Source organism: Salmo salar, chromosome ssa11, assembly GCF_905237065.1.
Source record: "Salmo salar chromosome ssa11, Ssal_v3.1, whole genome shotgun sequence".
Lineage (NCBI taxonomy): Eukaryota > Metazoa > Chordata > Actinopteri > Salmoniformes > Salmonidae > Salmo > Salmo salar.
Genome location: NC_059452.1, coordinates 17992501 through 18006781, shown reverse-complemented (window position 1 = coordinate 18006781; position 14281 = coordinate 17992501). Strand labels below are relative to the sequence as shown.

Genomic DNA, 14281 nt, shown 5'->3' with positions numbered 1-14281 from the left:
AGCACATTGGAGTAGGATTCTTTTGCATTGACAGGCATGACTTAGGCCCATATTCTACACAGACCGGTGCACCATAACCAATCAGAGCTGCAGTAGGTCTACATGCAAATATCCATTTCCATATATAGATCTGTGCCATTCACTATGAACTGGACTGTGTTTAGGCTACAGTATGAGCAGTCACTAGATGCGCTTGTTTTGAGATCAAAGTGGGAGCTGCATGTAGCCACGTGTGCACATTTGTTCATATTCTTTGCTAGTTAGTGAGTTATTGGCCCGGTTATAGCTCAGTTCTAGTCAACAATGGGGGAGTGGTTGCTTCCAACAAGAAAACAAAAGGTGTGCATTTCTAGCCCTCTTTGAAAAGGGAGTCAGGTAAAGAGCTTTTTTATGTCTTAAAGGGGCAGTGTTGTATTTTGTGACAGTCTTGAATAAACTAAGTAGCCAATAAACAGAGGGTAGCATAATTTGTCTGATTCTCTGTGATAATGGTATGGGAATAACAATTAATTTTACGGGACCGCCGAGTGTAGAAGCGTGTAGTGCGTAGAAATCGTCTGTCATCGTTTACAACACTCACTACCTGGTTCCAAACTGCCTCTGGAAGCAATATCAGCTTCATGAAATGGGTTTCCATGACCAAGCAGCCGCACACATGCCTAAGATCATCATGCTCAATGCCAAGCTTCGGCTGGAGTGGTGTAAAGCTCCCCACCATTGGACTCTTGAGCAGTAGAAACACGTTCTATGGAGTGATGACTCGCGCTTCACCATCTGGCAGTCTGACGGACAAATCTGGGTTTGGTAGATGCCAGGAGAACACTACCTGCCTCAATGCATAGTGCCAACTGTAAAGTTTGGTAGAGGAGGAGTAATGGTCTGGGGCTATTTTTCATGGTTCGGGATAGGCCCCTTTGTTCCAGTGAAGGGAATCTTAACGCTACAGCATTCAATTCTAGGCGATTCTGTGCTTCCAACTTTGTGGCAACAGTTTGGGGAAGGCCCTTTCCTGTTTCAGCATGACAATGCCCCCGTGCACAAAGCGAGGTCTATACAGACATAGTTTGTCGATCAGTGTGGAGGAACTTGACTGGCCTGCACAGAGCCCTGACCTCAACCCCATTGAACACCTTTGGGATGAATTGGGACGCAGACCACGAGCCAGACCTAATCATCCAACATCAGTGCCTGATGTCACTAATTCTCTTGTGGCTGAATGGAAGCAAGTCCCCACAGTAATGTTCCAACATCTAGTGGAAAGCCTTCCCAGAAGAGTGGAGGCTAATAGCAGCAAAGGGTGACCAACTCCATATTAATGCCTACATACTTGTGATCATCTAGTGTATCAGTACATACTCTATCTAGGTCTAAATAGCAAAGTGCAAATTACAATACAATATATATTAAATGGCTGTGTCTCGTCACAGTCCCCTTTTGTGCCCCTTTTTTTCTGGTTGTATTGCTAGCTTGAGTTACCTGGGGTGGCAGAGTTCCATGTAGTCATGGCTCATTTAATACTGTGTGTTTCCCAGCCTCTGTTCTGGACCTGGGGACTGTGAAGAGACCTTTGATTGCTTATCTTATGTTGTATCGATGAGAGTCTGAACTGTGTGCTATCTGCTTGAACAGACAGTTCCGTACCTTCAACACATCAATACCGCGCACAAAGACCAGTAGTGATGCAGTCAATCTCTCCTCAGCTTTGAGCCAGGCGTGACTGACATGCATTTTACTGACACTCTCCCTCCGTGTACATCTAAGTGCGCTACGTGCTGCTTTGTTCTGGACCAACTGCAATTGACTTATGTCCCTCTTTGCAGTACAGTCGTGGCCAAAAGTTTTGAGTGACACAAATATACATTTTCATAAAGTCTGCTGCCTCAGTGTCTTTAGATATTTTTTGTCAGATGTTACTATGGAATACTGAAGTATAATTACAAGCATTTCATAAGTGTCAAAGGCTTTAATTGACATTTACATGAAGTTGATGCAGAGTGTCAATATTTGCAGTGTTGACTCTTCTTTTTCAAGACCTCTGCAATCCGCCCTGGCATGCTGTCAATTAACTTCTGGGCCACATCCTGACTGATGGCAGCCCATTCTTGCATAATCAATGCTTGGAGTTTGTCAGAATTTGTGGGTTTTTGTTTGTCCACCCGCCTCTTGTGGATTGACCACAAGTTCTCAATGGGATTAAGGTCTGGGGAGTTTCCTGGCCATGGACCCAAAATATCGATGTTTTGTTCCCCGAGCCACTTAGTTATCACTTTTGCCTTATGGCAAGGTGCTCCATCATGCTGGAAAAGGCATTGTTTGTCACCAAACTGTTCCTGGATGGTTGGGAGAAGTTGCTCTCGGAGGATGTGTTGGTACCATTCTTTATTCATGGCTGTGTTCTTAGGCAAAATTGTGAGTGAGCCCACTCCCTTGGCTGAGAAGCAACCCCACACATGAATGGTCTCGGGATGCTTTACTGTTGGCATGACACAGGACTGATGGTAGCGCTCACCTTGTCTTTTCCGGACAAGTTTTTTTCCGGATGCGCCAAACAATCGGAAAGGGGATTCATCAGAGAAAATGACTTTACCCCAGTCCTAAGCAGTCCAATCCCTGTACCTTTTGCAGAATATCAGTCTGTCCCTGATGTTTTTCCTGGAGAGAAGTGGCTTCTTTGCTGCCCTTCTTGACACCAGGCCATCCTCCAAAAGTCTTCGCCTCACTGTGCGTGCAGATGCACTCACACCTGCCTGCTGCCATTCCTGAGCAAGCTCTGTACTGGTGGTGCCCCGATCCCGCAGCTGAATCAACTTTAGGAGACGGTCCTGGCGCTTGCTGGACTTTCTTGGGCGCCCTGAAGCCTTCTTCACAACAATTGAACCGCTTTCCTTGAAGTTCTTGATGATCCGATAAATAGTTAATTTAGGTGCAATCTTACTGGCAGCAATATCCTTGCCTGTGAAGCCCTTTTTGTGCAAAGCAATGATGAAGGCACGTGTTTCCTTGCAGGTAACCATGGTTGATAGAGGAAGAACAATGATTCCAAGCACCACCCTCCTTTTGAAGCTTCCAGTCTGTTATTCAAACTCAGTCAGCATGACAGAGTGATCTCCAGCCTTGTCCTTGTCAACACTCACACCTGGTGTTAATCTCTCTCGGGTATGTGGGACGAAATCTTCCCACCTAGTCAACAGCCAGTGGAATCGAGTGGCGCGAAATACAAAAACCTTAAAACCTCTTGACGTTACCCTAGGATAGGGGGCGCCACAGCGCATTTTGGAAAAAATTCGTGCCCATTTTCAACGGCCTACTAATCAGACTCAGAAGCTAGGATATGCATATAATTAATACCTGTGGATAGAAAACACCCTAAAGTTTCTAAAACTGTTTGAATGGTGTCTGTGAGTATAACAGAACTCAAATGGCAGTCAAAACCCCGAGACCGATTGAAACAGGAAGTGGAATTCTGAATTGTGGACTCAACTTCACGTCGTTGCCTGTTATTCACACCGTGAACTATCGTTATTTGAGCACTTCCTATTGCTTCCACAAGATGTCGCCAGTCTTTACAAAGTGTTTTGAGCCTTCTACTGTCGAAACTCAGTCAATGAGACGCGTTGGAAATTGGTCACAGGGGGAGGGCCATCACCATTATGACGCCGGCGGCCCTGTCTACCCCCACCTTTGGAAACGTTTTGAAACACATTGAAATCGTCCCCCTCGAATCTTATTGGCTCTCTTGTTGAAACAGGCCCTGAAGATTTATGTTATACAACGTTTGACATGTTTGAACGAACCGAAATGGGAAAAAATAGCTTTTTTCCGACACGGCTGTCCCGCGGCCGGCAGAGCTTTTGGATACTGCCTTGAGACGCGCTAACAACAGCATGCTAATGGAACATAAAGGATGGACTTTTTCGACCGAAAATACATCTGTTGTGGACCTGGGATTCCTGGAAGTGCTTTCTGATGAAGACAACTAAAGGTAAGGGATTATTGACAATATTATACGACATTAGATGTGATCTGCGATTGTTCCAAGATGGCGCCGAGCTGTATTTACTAGGTCATTTTCTGAGTATCGCATCCCCTTTTATCGCTAAGTGTGATTACCCAGTAAAGTTATTTTTAAATCTGGTATGACAGGTGCTTTCAAGAGATATTCATCTATAAATCTTAGAATGACAATATTACATTTTAAACATGTTTTCGAATGGTAATTCAGTAAAATGTAGCACTGTTTCATCGGATGCTTTTGACGGGAAAATAGTTAGTCAACGTCAGACACCGATGTAAAATGCTGTTTTCATATATAAATATGAACTTTATTGAACAAAAGAATGCATGCATTGTGTAACATGATGTCCTAGGTGTGTCATCTGATGAAGTTTGTAAAAGGTTAGTGCTGCATTTAGCTGTTTTTTGGTTATTTGTGATGCAAGTGGTTGGTCGGAAAATGGCTACGTTGCTGCTTTTTACGATGGACTCCTCTAACATAATCTAATGATTTGCTTTTCCTGTAAAACCTTTTTGAAATCGGACGACGTGGGTCGATTCAGGAGAGGTGTATCTATAAAAAAAAAAAAATTATTAAATTTTGTTATGCTAATGGCAATATGATTCTTCGCTGGATTTTGATCCCGCTGACGGGATGAGACGCTGAAGAGGATAAAAATGCTATAACTTCAATTTCTCAAACATATGACTATTTTACACCATTTTAAAGACAAGACTCTCGTTAATCTAACCACATTGTCCGATATCAAAAAGGCTTTACAGCGAAAGCAAAACATTAGATTATGTTAGGAGAGTACCCAGCCAGGAATAATCACACAGCCATTTTAAGCTGGCATATATGTCACAAAAACCCAAACCACAGCTAAATGCAGCACTAACCTTTGATGATCTTCATCAGATGACACTCCTAGGACATTATGTTATACAATACATGCATGTTTTGTTCAATCAAGTTCATATTTATATAAAAAAAACAGCTTTTTACATTAGCATGTGACGTTCAGAACTACCATACACACCGAAAACCTCCGGTGAATTTACTAAATTACTCTTGATAAACGTTTACAAAATACATAATTATTTAAAGAATTATAGATACAGAACTCCTTTATGCAATCGCAGTGTCAGATTTTAAAATAGCTTTTCGGCAAAAGCACATTTTGCAATATTCTGAGTAGATAGCTCGGCCATCAAGGCTAGCTAAACAGACACTCGCCAACATCGAAGCTCAGTAAACTCAGAATTACTAGTAGAAAAATCGGATTACCTTTGCTGTTCTTCGTCAGAATGCACTCCCAGGACTTCTACTTCAACCACAAATGTTGTTTTGGTTCCAAATAATCCATAGTTATGTTCAAATATCCTCCGTTTTGTTCGTGCGTTCAGGTCCCTATCCGAAGGGTGACACGCGGACGCATGTCGTGACAAAAAATGTCAAAATATTCCATTACCGTACTTAGAAGCATGTCAAACGCTGTTTAAAATACATTTTTATGCTATTTTTCTCGTAAAATAGCGATAATATTCCAACCGGGCGACGTTGTTTTCGTTCAAAGGCTGAAAGAAAAACATGGCCACTTATCGGGGCCGCGCATCTCCTGTCTCTGAGCCACCAGCCTGACCACTCACAAACAGCGCTCTTGTACCTAGCCCAGAGACAGCAGAGATCTCATTCCACTTTCTGGCGCCTTCAGAGAGCCTATGGGAGCCTTAGAAATTGTCACGTTACAGCAGAGATGCTGTATTTTCGACAGAGATGCCACAGAAGCACAAGAAATGGTCAGAGAGGGCACTTCCTGTATGGAATCTTCTCAGGTTTTGACCTGCCATATGAGTTCTGTTATACTCAGACACCATTCAAACAGTTTTAATAACTTTAGAGTGTTTTCTATCCAAATCTACCAATTATATGCATATTCTCGTTTCTGGAAAAGAGTAGTAACCAGTTTAAATCGGGTACGTTTTTTTATCCGGCCGTGAAAATACTGCCCCCTACCCTAGAGAGGTTAATGAGGGAATCACTGACATGTCAGCTGGTCCTTTTGTGGCAGGGATGAAATGCAGTGGAAATGTATTTTTGGGATTCAGTTCATTTGCATGGCAAAGAGGGACTTTGCAATTAATTGCAATTCATCTGATCACTCTTCATAACATTCTGGAGTATATGCAAATTGCCATCATACAAACTGAGACAGCAGACTTTGTGAAAATTAATAGTTGTGTCATTCTCAACTTTTGGCCATGACTGTACATGACCACACAGCTGGGCAGTAGTCCAGGTGCGACAGCTAGAGCCTATGAGACCCGTCTGGTCGACTGAGATGCCAAGAAGGCAGAGCAACGCCCTATCATAGACAGACCTCTTCCCATTTTAATAAGCATTGTGTCTATATGTTTTGACCATGACAGCTTGCTATCTAGGGTTACACCCAGCAGTTTAGTCTCCTCAACTTTCTCAGTCGCCAAATTATTCCAAAATAGATCTAAATGAGCTTTAGCGTTGAGCAGATGATTCGTTTTTAGAGAGATTTAGCACTCATGGCTTTGCTTTGCTAAAGAAAGCAGTGTCCACATATTCCTATTCATGCAATATCATGTGATGTTTTCTTTGCTCTCCGCTCTACCAGGATGTGCTGCTGTGTGTTTGACAGTCTCACACAGCGTCCCCAGCCTACCTCCCTCCAGGACTTGGACAGTAACTTGGTTAAGGTTTAATTTAGAATCCCCCACTTCTCCTGCTCTCCTTTAATATCCTCTGTGAGCGGAGGAGTGGGTTCTTGCTGTAAAAAAGCTCTCCCTCTGCTTGAGGTTGCAGATGGGTCAGTCTCTGGCCTGGTTGGACAGGCTAACGTAACGAAGGCACTGGGAAGTTCTCTCGAGCATCATTCTCATGTACAGATAAAGCCATTCCCCTTGGATGTCAGCCAGCAGGACCAGGTAAACATGGCCAGAGAACACCGTACAGGCCAGGAAGCGAACAGTGATTTTATTCCATGCTTCTGACATTCAATTTGATTAGTGTACCATAGTTTCTAGTCTGTCTTTGTCTGTTTGTATGGTATGTGTCTGTGTGCACGGCTGTGCGCAGTATTGTGCTTGTTTGTCAATGAGTCAGTTTATGATGAGTGAGTATGGTTCGTGCTCTATGGTTCCACAGCACAGCAGCCTCATAAAAGTCTCCTCCAGCTCCCCTTCTCTGCTTTAAATGCCAGTCTCAGTCGGACGGTTCCTGGAAAGCGCTAAGGGAGAGAGGTGTCTGCAGGAAGCTGCTCTCTGATCACTTCCTGTCATGGGGGTCTGTCAAACGTGCGGGTCCAGGGTCTTTGTTTGCTGAGTATAGGCCTACGTGTTTATCAGGGGCAAAACTCCATGAGTCATCCATGAATCACAGCCTTGAGAGAGAACAAAAGAGATGGAGAAAAGAGGAAGGGAGACTGCTTCCTCCTTCCTAAGCGGAGCTGCAGGGTGGCACGTTGCTCTCCTCACCATTCTGTACACAGATACGCTTGCGCACATACGTTTATACACGCACGCCCCACCCCTGCACTCTTGCATGTGCTCGTATGCGCTAGGGGCTCTACGGCGACTGCAGTGTCCCGAATCATAAACGGCAGAATTCCTCTGTCTCAATGTAAACAGGCTTACGTGCTGCTGGTTAACCAGGAATAACTCCAAGCACATGTAGTTGAGCCTACACAGGCCAGCAGACAAAAGGGTCTCCCGCACTCCTTGCCTTCTTTCAGCCGGACTGTTCGGCATCTTTATACTCTTAGTAGGGTTTGCTGTGACCTATTGGCCTAGGAAGTTCTGAACTACAGTAAATCATGGCGCTAACCTGGATAGCTGCTTCTAAGACATCATGTCTTCCCTAAACGTGGCATTTACCATGTCAGATTACAGTGCGGCCCTGTTTGTAGATGATACTGAGGTCGTCTGAAGTAAACGGGGTTGTGTCAGAATGACATATGAACATGTACACTGGGTCTGTTTTCTTACAGATAGCAGAGCACTGCTTGGTCTTATGACACTTCGTCATGCTCTGAATCAATGCTTCTGCCTTTTGATGTTGACAGGCTCGGCTCAAGGCATTACAGTACAGTGTTGTGGAAAGATGGAGAACGATGCTGTGTGAAATGTTAGCCCAGACTTGGCTCCTCTGACCTTGTGGTCTTTTTGTTTGAATAACGACGTCTCTGTTAAATGTTCCAGTTTTTCTGCCCTTGCGCTTCCGCTCCTGGAGTAATTTGGAGAGTTTTCGCTGGGTTCTTTGAACCTCTGTGACCTGTGGCATTGTTAAGGATGCCGGTAAACAAAGCTTTGGTGGCGCTCCAAACTCGAGCATTCAACCGCAACCCAAAATAACTGAAAACGAACTGCAAGGGGAAAACAAGAAAGTATATCGCTCGGTCCATGGGGGGCCAGGCTTTCATGTTTAGCTGAAGACCGTATGTTTTGCATTTGCTCCTCTCTGTACATTCCTCCGTTTTTTGTGAGGAATGGGGGATTTATCCGTGAAAAAGGCCCCCTCTTCAATATTGGCAAGTCCAGCATTCCTGTCACAATCCCTTTACCCCCCCTCTCCTGCCAAAATGAGAGGCTCTGATCGTGTGTGTGAGGTGGCGTGCGTCTTTGTGAAAATGCAAAGTTTGTCAAATGCGTGCGTGGTTATGAAGTGTTTGTTCGTATGTGTATGAAAGATGGGTTGTGAATGTAGATGTGTTTTAGGGTTGTGTGTGTGTGTGTGCATGTATTTGATGTATGATGTTCCCTGCCCTTGGGGTCCCTGTGAGGGTTATGAGACACAGCACCAGATCAGGATCAGCTCTGCTGTTTTGACATGGACTTAAATCAAGTTTCCGGCGGCCATTCTGATTTTCCCAGTTGAACAAATAAATACCAACAAAGCTCATGGAGATAAGTACCAATTTCCTGTGTGTGGAGCTCTTTTGGGTCCGAATTGGGTCCTTTTCAGATTTTCTCCTTTTCCCATCCAGTCTGTCTGTTCTCAATATGAGCCATTTTATTTTGTCCCTTAATTCCCCAGTTCTACTGGATGTATTGTACTATCTGTCGGAACGCCGTGCTCATCTCTAATGCTCCATTGAATACAACCTATTGTATTACAGACAGACCCCAGTACAGATGCATTCTGTGAGTGGTGAAAAAATGATCGGCTGCGCTCTAGTTGTTTCAAAAATTAAATGTCCGTTTTTTTGGACTCGCTATGGTGCTTGACTAATAGATGTTGCATTTTAAAGCCAAGACAATTTGATTTTATGCAACAAAATCCCATGGTTTCATTCAATACGCTTGTAGATGTTGATCCCGGAAACTCTGGGATGTAATCTGGAGCAGGAATGCAAAACATGAAGTGACCAATAAATTGAGAAATTGGAACATTCTGACAATTGTCAGGATTATATAAGCCTATTGGAAGCATATGTCCCAACGCTGCAGTGGCCTTGATAGGGAAAGTATGGCTGGTGCCAACCCTGAAGATTAAATTACTCCAAATTACTTGTAATTTTTGCAATCGACTATCAGATTTTGTTGGTACGTAATGTTTTTTGGAGTGGTGCACTGCCCAGACCTTCTTGACCCACAGAGATATAACAGATGCACTGCCCAGACCTTCTTGACCCATAGCGGTATAACAGGTGCACTGCCCAGACCTTCTTGACCCACAGAGGTATAACAGGTGCACTGCCAAGACCTTCTTGACCCACAGAGATATAACAGGTGCACTGCCCAGACCTTCTTGACCCATAGCGGTATAACAGGTGCACTGCCCAGACCTTCTTGAACCATAGCGGTATAACAGGTGCTCTGCCCAGACCTTCTTGACCCATAGCGGTATAACAGGTGCACTGCCCAGACCTTCTTGAACCATAGCGGTATAACAGGTGCACTGCCCAGACCTTCTTGACCCATAGCGGTATAACAGGTGCACTGCCCAGACCTTCTTAAACCATAGCGGTATAACAGGTGCTCTGCCCAGACCTTCTTGACCCATAGCGGTATAACAGGTGCACTGCCCAGACCTTCTTGAACCATAGCGGTATAACAGGTGCACTGCCCAGACCTTCTTGACCCATAGCGGTATAACAGGTGCACTGCCCAGACCTTCTTGAACCATAGCGGTATAACAGGTGCTCTGCCCAGACCTTCTTGACCCATAGCGGTATAACAGGTGCACTGCCCAGACCTTCTTGAACCATAGCGGTATAACAGGTGCACTGCCCAGACCTTCTTGACCCATAGCGGTATAACAGGTGCACTGCCCAGACCTTCTTGAACCATAGCGGTATAACAGGTGCACTGCCCAGAGCTTCTTGAACCATAGCGGTATAACAGGTGCTCTGCCCAGACCTTCTTGACCCATAGCGGTATAACAGGTGCACTGCCCAGAGCTTCTTGACCCATAGCGGTATAACAGGTGCACTGCCCAGAGCTTCTTGAACCATAGCGGTATAACAGGTGCTCTGCCCAGACCTTCTTGACCCATAGCGGTATAACAGGTGCACTGCCCAGACCTTCTTGAACCATAGCGGTGTAACAGGTGCACTGCCCAGACCTTCTTGACCCACAGAGGTATAACAGGTGCACTGCCCAGACCTTCTTGACCCACAGAGGTATAACAGGTGCACTGCCCAGACCTTCTTGAACCATAGCGGTATAACAGGTGCACTGCCCAGACCTTCTTGACCCATAGCGGTATAACAGGTGCACTGCCCAGACCTTCTTGACCCATAGCGGTATAACAGGTGCACTGCCCAGACCTTCTTGAACCATAGAGGTGTAACAGGTGCACTGCCCAGACCTTCTTGACCCATAGCGGTATAACAGGTGCACTGCCCAGACCTTCTTGACCCACAGAGGTATAACAGGTGCACTGCCCAGAGCTTCTTGACCCATAGCGGTATAACAGGTGCACTGCCCAGACCTTCTTGAACCATAGCGGTATAACAGGTGCACTGCCCAGAGCTTCTTGAACCATAGCGGTATAACAGGTGCACTGCCCAGAGCTTCTTGAACCATAGCGGTATAACAGGTGCACTGCCCAGAGCTTCTTGAACCATAGCGGTATAACAGGTGCACTGCCCAGAGCTTCTTGACCCACAGAGGTGTAACAGGTGCACTGCCCAGACCTTCTTGAACCATAGCGGTATAACAGGTGCACTGCCCAGAGCTTCTTGAACCATAGCGATTTAACATTGTCATGCTGTGTCCTGACCTCACCTCTCCCCTGTTGTGTGACCCACAGGACTGCTCCAGCTCTGAAGAGTACGCGGTCGCCTCCGCCCTGCTGCCCCTGACGACGGCCTTTTACCGGGTGAGTGACTGACTGGGAGATTCCATTCCACAGAGCTCTTCTCCTCTCTCACACAGAAAGAGCGGATAGAGAGTCAGCCAGCAGGTCCTTTTGATTATATTGCTCAATCAAGGGTAGGACGGCCTGGCATTCACCACAAGCTGGCCGTCCTAATGGAGGGTATTTATAACCTGGGGGGCAATAATAGAAAAGGGATGGGGTGTGATATCCCAGCTGTCCTGGCACTGGTCCTGTTCTGAAGGTTGCCTCTGGTGCATGCAGCATGCTCTGACCTCATGTCAGGAGCTGTGTTCCAGGCAGGACAAGAGACTTCCCAAGCCTCTGACCATGCAGCTCTGGGACAGGGGAGGGGACAGAGGAGTCCCGTTTGTTCTCAGACGAGCCACATTAGGGTAAAGGGGGTGAGAACTGTACCTCACACCAAAGCCCAGAGGGCCGCTGTGGTTTGTGGTTTCCAACCTCTCGTGATCAAACTCGGTTGTTGCGGTGCGCACCGCAAATACGTCCTCACCGCTCTGCTGTTGCCACGGTGACAGACACAACTGTGAGCTGTTGCCCTGCATTGGGTACAGACCCTAAGAGACAATTTGCACCTCGCCCACTCTCTGACATCGTATGTCTCACCCCGTTCTTACAGGACAGGCTGATGTCACTCTCTGAGATAAGCCTGCTCTCTGTTCCCCAGCCAGGTTAACCATTGGAAATGTACACTTATAGTAAGTTATCTAAATAAAACCAAGGGAATTGTCTCTGTTTGTTGATACAGGTGTACAGTGTGACCTATGTAATGGGGGTGAGAGCAGAGTTGTCTCTGTACACAACCTGAGTAAAGTGGTCACAGACCCCACTACAGCACATTGTTGATAGTTTGGTTTGTTGCTGTAACGGAGTAACAGTGTCTTGTCTCTCTGTGACCGTCAAGTTGTCAACACAACACTGTGACCCTAGGCTCCAGCTTTCTGCCTCTTCATTAAGACATCTGAAAGCCATTTCCTGTAGTTTTTTTTTTCCTGTTTCCCCATTTTACGTAACCATAAAATCTGATTAAAGGATTACGTTAAAGGACCTTTATCACCAGGTTTTCAGAAAGAGACACGAGTCCCGAGAGGCGTCTCATTCTCGACGGAGCAGTTTCTGGCACGGGAGGAATGGGAAGGAATGATATCGTGAGCTCCAGAACGCAACAGATTTCTCCCAGATTTCCAAAGGAATGGCATTAACTGTAGAGTCCAGCGTGTGGTCACGCAAATGGCGAAAAGCAAGAGCACAGGAATCCACCACGGTCCATATTGTGTAATCTCTTGTGTGATGAAAGAACGCTGGAAAAACAACGTATCCCAAAAAAACTGAGCACCTTGTGATGGTTCACAACGCTCCGCAGAGATTCTCGGGATAATCGCAGCATCGCACGATAGTCAATTACATCCTTTTGCAAAATGTCTGTTGGCCTGCTTTACTCCAACCCTCCCCATCCTGCCACATTTCCCCAAAGTCTTTGACTTTACCACACTGACGGTTATGGGGCTGTTCAAAGCATGCCTGGCAGCAGATGAAGGAGCCAGTGGTTTTGTAAGTGTTGGGTTTACCCCACGCTATAGTAGAGGACCATGACAGTCTACTGTAGGACACTGCTGAGAAAACCATGTGTAAGGGAACAGAAGGCGTGTCTTGTCTCTGTATCCAGGTGACAATCGTGACAAAATAGCAGATGAAATGTGGAATCCTTTTTCAGTGGTAAATGTGTTTTGTTTACGGAGAAAAAAAGAGAACATTTCAAGCTGAACCGTTTGTTACTTTGCCGTGGAATGGTTTTGACGCGGGTCTTATGGTCAAGATTATTTGCGTACCTTTTCATGGAAGATTAACTCTGATATCATTCATCGTGGACTTTATTACACTACCAAGAAAAACAACACGTCTTGGGTACAAACCTCCTAGCTTCAGTACTAAACTGCTAAGCCCTCCAAACACAGCCTTACTACAACAGCACACTGCCCTTAAGTCAAGACAACCTGCTCTCAGTGGATCCCATTTCTATTTCCTAGAAGGTGAAGCTGATAGGAGTTTACCTGTGGGTCAGGCCAGGGGAGGAGAACCTCTAATACAATGGTAGTTAAAACTGGGCCAGAGGTATCACCCGGAAAGGCACTTGGACAGTTGGATTCACACACACAACCTGTCTGTAATCTCCATAGAAAGACTTAGTTAATCATTGCTCAAGTGGCTTTGAGTGGTTAGGCTACTCTTTTACACCTTTTATGTAACCACAGTAACCCTGGCTTGCCTCGTGAATTTGCTGCGTAGTTTCATTATAAACATGTTCTTATTTTGGAGTAGAGCAGACCTATTGTTTTCCTTAAGTGTCATTTCATCCGTGTAAGTCGAACTGTACATAATATACAGTCTTGCAGTGGCAAGGCGTGCCGTTGACAACATCCGCTTTGCTGGTTACCATATCGTTTTATTTTCTTATTTTTACTTCAGCCAGTCCTCATGCTCAGTCCACAGGAGAATATCGTTTTACATCCCCTCCAACCTCAACTCTTCCCAACGAGGTCTGTTGGCTTAGGGAACCATTTCTATTAAAACGGCTGCTTCACCTGTACCTGTCATCCATCACTCCTCATTCACGTCTTCCCCAGAGCCTCTCGGCCCGTCAACCTCTGCTGCCCGCAGGAACTACAATGAGACGAGGGGATCGGGTCTGGAAGAAATTAGGTCAGGGCTTCACCTTCTGGGTTTCATCACCACAGTATGTAATGTGTTCAATCATCACAATGCCCCATCTGAAGGCTGCCCCCAGAAACACACTCTAAATTAACATGACCCTTTTATAGTCAAATATTTCTAGTAAATCTCCTAAGTCTTAAGGTAGAGTGAAAATTCATGAAAGCCTTACGAGGTTTTTCTCAACTTAATCTGATGAATATGGAC

General features: G+C 45.5%; 1 protein-coding gene across 4 annotated transcripts in view; it reads left to right on the top strand.

Annotated features, from left to right (window-relative positions):
• The window catches only part of LOC106562098 (myotubularin-related protein 13), a 158370-nt gene that overhangs the window by 104636 nt on the left and 39453 nt on the right, over positions 1 to 14281 (top strand). For all 4 annotated transcript variants that reach the window (XM_014126678.2, XM_014126677.2, XM_014126676.2 and 1 more), the window contains exon 17: positions 11279 to 11347. In XM_014126678.2, the coding sequence (XP_013982153.2) occupies positions 11279 to 11347 (69 nt within the window). The remainder of the gene's footprint in view (positions 1 to 11278; positions 11348 to 14281) is intronic.